General features: G+C 41.2%; 1 protein-coding gene across 1 annotated transcript; it reads left to right on the top strand.

Annotated features, from left to right (window-relative positions):
- The first annotated feature begins 546 nt into the window (after positions 1 to 546).
- foxl2l (forkhead box L2-like) lies at positions 547 to 2,370 on the top strand. Its single transcript, XM_020460082.2, has one exon. It carries the CDS (start codon positions 888 to 890, stop codon positions 1,776 to 1,778), a length of 891 nt encoding a protein of 296 aa, XP_020315671.1. The 5' UTR covers positions 547 to 887; the 3' UTR covers positions 1,779 to 2,370.
- Positions 2,371 to 5,964: the final 3,594 nt, after the last annotated feature.

The following is a 5,964-nucleotide window of genomic DNA, read 5'->3' as shown; positions in this document are numbered from 1 at the left end:
GTGTGTGTGTGTGTGTGTGTGTGTGTGTGCGCGTGCCTGCCTGCCTGCCTGCCTGTGGGCATAAGTCAGTGTGTGTTTCAAAATGTGTGTGTGCTATTCATGATGAACTGTAGAATGCACTGTGTGGGGAAAAAAGGGAATTTCCATGTTGCAACACTACAGTGTCAGGCCATTAGGCCTAATCTGTCTTTCAATCCATTTACTGAAAATATTCTTGTCATATTTCGTGTTGACATAATATTATATAGCTATAAAGTTTGTTTTAATTGTGCTTAAAACATGTATTTTTAAATGTCTTATCTTTCTAATTAAATTGGTGACAAAAGCTGAAAAGCAAAAACGAAATGTATGATGTGAAATGTTAATGAACTATTCGTATGTATGTCATTGACCTATATAAATGACATTATAGAAGGATTAACATAATTTACATGGATGATGTAGCCGGTTGGTAGTCTATAGGTCAAATAGTTCATATAATAGCTTGCAGTAAGAGCAAAGTCAGATCACTCATCCATGCTTACAAACATCGCTTGACACATCAGTTGAACGCACTCACACAATCTATAGTTCACCTTGTTCTATGCGTTTCAAAGGGCTTAATGGTACTGTAAAACTTCACGAATATCGATAAACAGACAGACAACATGTCTGCGACCTCATTTTCAACCTAAACAAATAAGTGTTGACCCTAAAGAACCCAGCAACAGTGTGGGAAAAGCGGCAATATGAAAGGGTGTCCCAGCCAGCGCAGACATCCCCATGGGAGGGTTTTAAAACAGTAGCGGAATGCGCGTCTCACCTGTGAACACTATTAGCAAAAACTTTTCCCGTGTGGTTGGACACTGCAGCTCCTAAACCGAGGAAGATTTAAACTACATGATAAGATGGACAAAGAGGATTTTCACGGTGAGCAGCAATTGGACATATTGGATCTAACCGACTCGTCCTCCGGCATGGCCAAGAGCAAAGGCTCCGCAGACAGCGCAGACAGCGCAGCGGAGGGTGTGGACGAGACTGACAAGGCCAGAGTGGGTCAAACGGAGAAGCCCCCATACTCTTACGTCGCCCTCATTGCCATGGCCATCAAGGAGAGCCGGGAAAAGAGGTTGACCCTGAGCGGAATTTATCAGTTCATCATCTCAAAATTCCCCTACTACGAGAAAAATAAGAAGGGGTGGCAGAACAGCATTCGGCACAACCTCAGTCTCAACGAGTGCTTTCTCAAAGTACCCAGGGAGGGCGGAGGTGACCGAAAAGGGAATTTCTGGACTTTGGATCCTGCATTTGAGAACATGTTTGAGAAAGGGAACTACAGACGCCGAAGAAGGGTGAGGAGACCCTACAGACCTGCCACCGTTCCTTACATAGCGGGGACCACCTGCGTGGACTATCCGGAGCACTTCTACCTGCAACAGAAACCAGTCTATGTACAGGCGCCTTTTGTCAGTAACCCCTGGACCCTCTCCCAGCCAAACTCACCTCAGGCCACCTCATACAGCTACCCCCAGTCGCAGCCCATCAACGGACAAGTGCACTCAGTGTCCCCAAATGGATACGCCAGCTCCCCTGTAACCTACTACCACAACCATCAGTTCCACGCCACCTACAGTGCTTACCACCGACATGCGTCCGTCGTGATGCCACATAACGGATGCCCCTGTGGTGGCATGACCCAGTCTTTGAGCCCCGGCGGTGGCTCGACTTCCCAAGCGTGCTACCCCCAGTTCTCCTTTGCCAGACAACCAGAAATGTCACTTGCGCCCTCATTTGAGTAGAAATGTTGGACTCGAGCGCTTGAACGCCTGTTTTTCAGTTGTCATTCATAAAATAAAATAGCCAGTTAGTGTAACAGACAGCTTGTTGTTTTGACATGTGCTAAGATATTTTAGAGCTTATCAACGAAATACGTTTTTTGGCTAAATAAACATGTCAATCTGCTGAATTGTGTTCAGATGTTCATGCTATTCAAATATGCATTTACAGTGTCCCGTTAGGTGGGAACATTGGCCATGAATTGGGGACATTCATGTCTTCTGCTGTCCGGAGGGTGACACGTAGGCCTATGGAGATAGACCTGTTCTTCCCCAAATAATTGAGTCAATTTCAAAGAAAATGTATCATGCTTCTTTGTTACAGGTAGGCTATTAGGCCTGTAGGTGTTTGTTGTAAATGTTATGTATATTCCGTTTTCTAGTGTAGGCCTATACACTTTTATATGCCCGGTATAACAGTTTAATAAATTATTATTGAAGTTTTCCTCTGGATTTTCACCTCGAGGCATTTGGAATCGTTATAAGTTCATTGAATGTGGAATGTGTGGTATCCAACATCTTCGTTTATTTCAATAAAATGTTATTTTTTAATCAATATTGCCTCATCTATTTTGGGTTGCACAAACTATCTTTATCTCCTGTTTGTAGGCCTATGATCCGATGTTTTTCAAACATGGCTGGGATAAGTTTGATCAAGTTATTAGAATGGGGAAAGAGGCCAATGGTTTGATTAGCTAAAACATATTGTAGCCTACTGTTTAAAAGTAATATTTGAGGTGCATGTGTCCTCTTGCCAAATTGCAGGCATATTATTTTAATTCATGGAGATTTTTTGATTGACCAATAGGAATTGATCATCTTGACTAGTGACACCCAAATCCTGATATCATGCAAGAATAGTGGAATTGCGCATACTAGACCTACCCGAGGTTATAATTCTGCCGATTGATCCGATTACTAAGAAACGGTGTGTGTGTGCGTGCGGGCGCAACTTGGCCCACCTGTGCCATAAAACCCGGGACTCTTGGTCAAAAGACAGGCTACAATGGCATGGAATATAACTATACTTATTGTGAATGGAGATTACCGCATTTGTGTATATAGTGCCACCATGTGGTCATATTTGAAACATTTATTGTGAGGATAAGGCATGTGTACTGTACAGTCTCCAGCACTTCACAGTATTACGGTATTCTGCCTTCAAATACTCCTTGGAATCTATATTCCTCTTGGTGAAGTCGTCATAGACAAGCTACAGCTAGGCTTACATTTTAGCCAATATGTAGTATAGTCCAAGTAAAAAAAAAATATCCTTCCCCTTACCTGGAACAAACATTTTCTTCTGGAACACATAGCTTCAACATCTTTTAATGAACATAGTCCCTCTGACAAAAAAAAATGTTTTACTATAAGTTCTAACAGTTCCAAATCTGTTCAATGGCCATTATTTATGCGGTATATATAGGCCTGCCCATTTACTCTTCAACAATTTATACTTCACTCGAGCTCTGTCCTCCTCCTACCCTATAATAACACACAATATACGGTTTTATAACTTACTTGTGAACAAGTAACAATTCAACAAACAATGCATAGCTTCTGATTAAAACTATCATGTGGCTCTCATACACTGTCAGTCCTTGCATCTAGTGCGCTGTCTATGAATTTGAGAGGATACATTTTCCCAGCCCAATACCCATACACCAAAACAGTGGCGGGGCCTATACCATTTTTTTTGTTTGTTACCAGTTCCAGGTAGCTTTAATCAACCAAATGCAGCTTTCCCATAGATCTTTGTCTTCACATTTGCAATTTACAAATACAGTTATTTATTAGGCCTACATTAATTATGGCTTTTGTTCATTAGGGTTTCCCCAACTCGGTCCCAGGTCACCCCTGGGTTCAGGTTTTGTTTTTTGCCCTAGCACTACACAGCTAATTGAAATAATCAAAGCTGGATGATTGAGTTGGTTATTTGAATCTAAATGAACAACAGAGACTAAATTTCAATATCAAAGTTTATTGAAAGAGTTTGGGGAATGGCCTCCTCTCCAACAACATATTTGATGGAAGCCCTATGCAGGGGAAAGGATGTTCCAATGACGGTCCTTATAACCCAACGAGCACACGACATTCTGGTCACGACATCATATGACCAAAATATGACCCGTTTAAGACGTATTTTTTTAGACACAATATGACCAGAAAATATGTATTTTGCCTAACGTCTTCCTAACTGACTCAAACCTCAAACCTCAATGTCAATGACCAGTTATCAGCATTGGCGCGCAAAGGCTGGCATGTTTATCCAAGATCAGTGATCAGAAATAACTTGTTTCCTGTCCTCCAGTTTTGCCTGTCCAAATACAGATTAGGCCTACGTTTATCATCCATCTACTAAAATACATTTTATCAATCGACTACTGACTCATGATTGCCAAAACAATAGGCTACCTGACGATTTCATTGATCATTTTCATATCTCAGATAGGCTTTTGGGTGGCATTTGGGTGGCTGCTGGCTACGTGTCTAAAGATAAACAGCTTTAACATCGCACTGTCTTTAACATTATGGATAATATTCATTCTGGCGAATGTATTATGATACATTTGTGTGCAACGAGCACTTGGCGCGCAGGCTGCCCTCCAACGTGATGGCGCCGTGCAGACAGAACATGCTTTCCACCCGATCCTGCAACCTCTGCTACAAGTATAGGGTGTATGGTTGTATGATTTAGCTTGCTCCGGATTCCAGAGATACGACATGATGTAGGCCTTTACCTAATTCATATTGGCTACTAACATGAATGACTTTCAACTCCAAATGCATGTGTAAAAATAAGTTTATTTCTGTAGCCTATCTTGAGTTTTGAAAATGCATCACCTTTATGGCTGTAATAACAGGCAACATTTGGAGTTGGGTTGGATATAGTAGCCTAATGGTAGGCTACAGCATTTCTTACAATCAATCTTCTTTTTTGACTGGAATTGTGTTTCAATAAGTGCATAATTTATTTACTTTACTGTAAGATGCTGCTTTCCCCTTTTTTTGTAATTTCTCAACTGGTCTGCGACCACTGTTGCAGGACATTTGATTTTCGTGGTGCCATTTTTTTTGGTTCAAGCATATGCCACCCATATGCATGGCCCTGACTCTTCTCATCAAGGTTCTAAACTGAAAAATGTGGAACAATTGTGATAAAAGCACCAAATTTGGCACAAATATAAATTCATGTAAAATCTGAACATTTTAGTATACACTCTTATCCAGAGCAAATATGGTTAAGTGCCTTGCTCAAGGGCTCATCGATTTTTCACCTTGTCTGCTCTGGGATTCAAACCAGCGACCTTCTGGCCCAATGCTTTTAACCTCTAGGCTACTGACCCACCTGAAACGTTCTAGATATAGAGCCACCCCAGATTTGGACCCTGAGGGGAGTGGCAGCCATTCTTCAAAATATGACCCCTTTCAGGAAAGGTGTATGTCGCAGATCACTAAATCACAGGAGATGTATTTGAACATCTTACTTGTTTAAAATCAAAATAGATTTTTTGGCAGAAATACCTTCCGGAACATGTTATTTTTCATGTGCTTTACTAACAAACTTATATTCCATCTGTAAATATGAATAAAATGGTTAAATTAAAAGCCTAGTTGGTTTAGCCACGGAAAAAGTCAGGAACCTTCGCGCTAGCCATGATTGGCTGAGATAATGGATGGGCTGGACACGCTGGGAGATTAGTTTGGATTGGTTTGCCATGCAGCGTGGTTCTGTCTATAACGTGAGCTACTCAGTATGTGTTGACAATCCTTTCTAACATGTCTTTTTTGAAAGATATAAAGTTAGCCATCAAGAACTACAAAAGTTTTGCTACTTTTCTCAACAACATTGATGCCCTGAATTTAGCAGGCACTATAGACAGGGCAGTTACTTTCTGCACACGCCATGGTCAATGTGAACCGGAGTGACTTGACACAACGCTGGCAGAACAAGATGTAGCTACAAACAAAATGCAATTAAATGGTTCCAGTCTGCCCTGAAGCGTTCATCCATGTATACAGGTAAGAGTCTAGCTACATTTTCTGATATTATATGTTTCTAATTTTGTCAAAGTCCTTTTCATTGCAAGTTAACCTCTAGTGACACCCCATCCCGTGAACGGGACCGTTTTCATCATCTTACACTAAT

The sequence above is a fragment of the Oncorhynchus kisutch genome, linkage group LG24, assembly GCF_002021735.2.
Source record: "Oncorhynchus kisutch isolate 150728-3 linkage group LG24, Okis_V2, whole genome shotgun sequence".
In the NCBI taxonomy this organism is placed as follows: Eukaryota; Metazoa; Chordata; class Actinopteri; order Salmoniformes; family Salmonidae; genus Oncorhynchus; species Oncorhynchus kisutch.
Note: the sequence above shows the minus strand (reverse complement) of the source record. Positions and strands in the feature narration are given on the sequence as shown.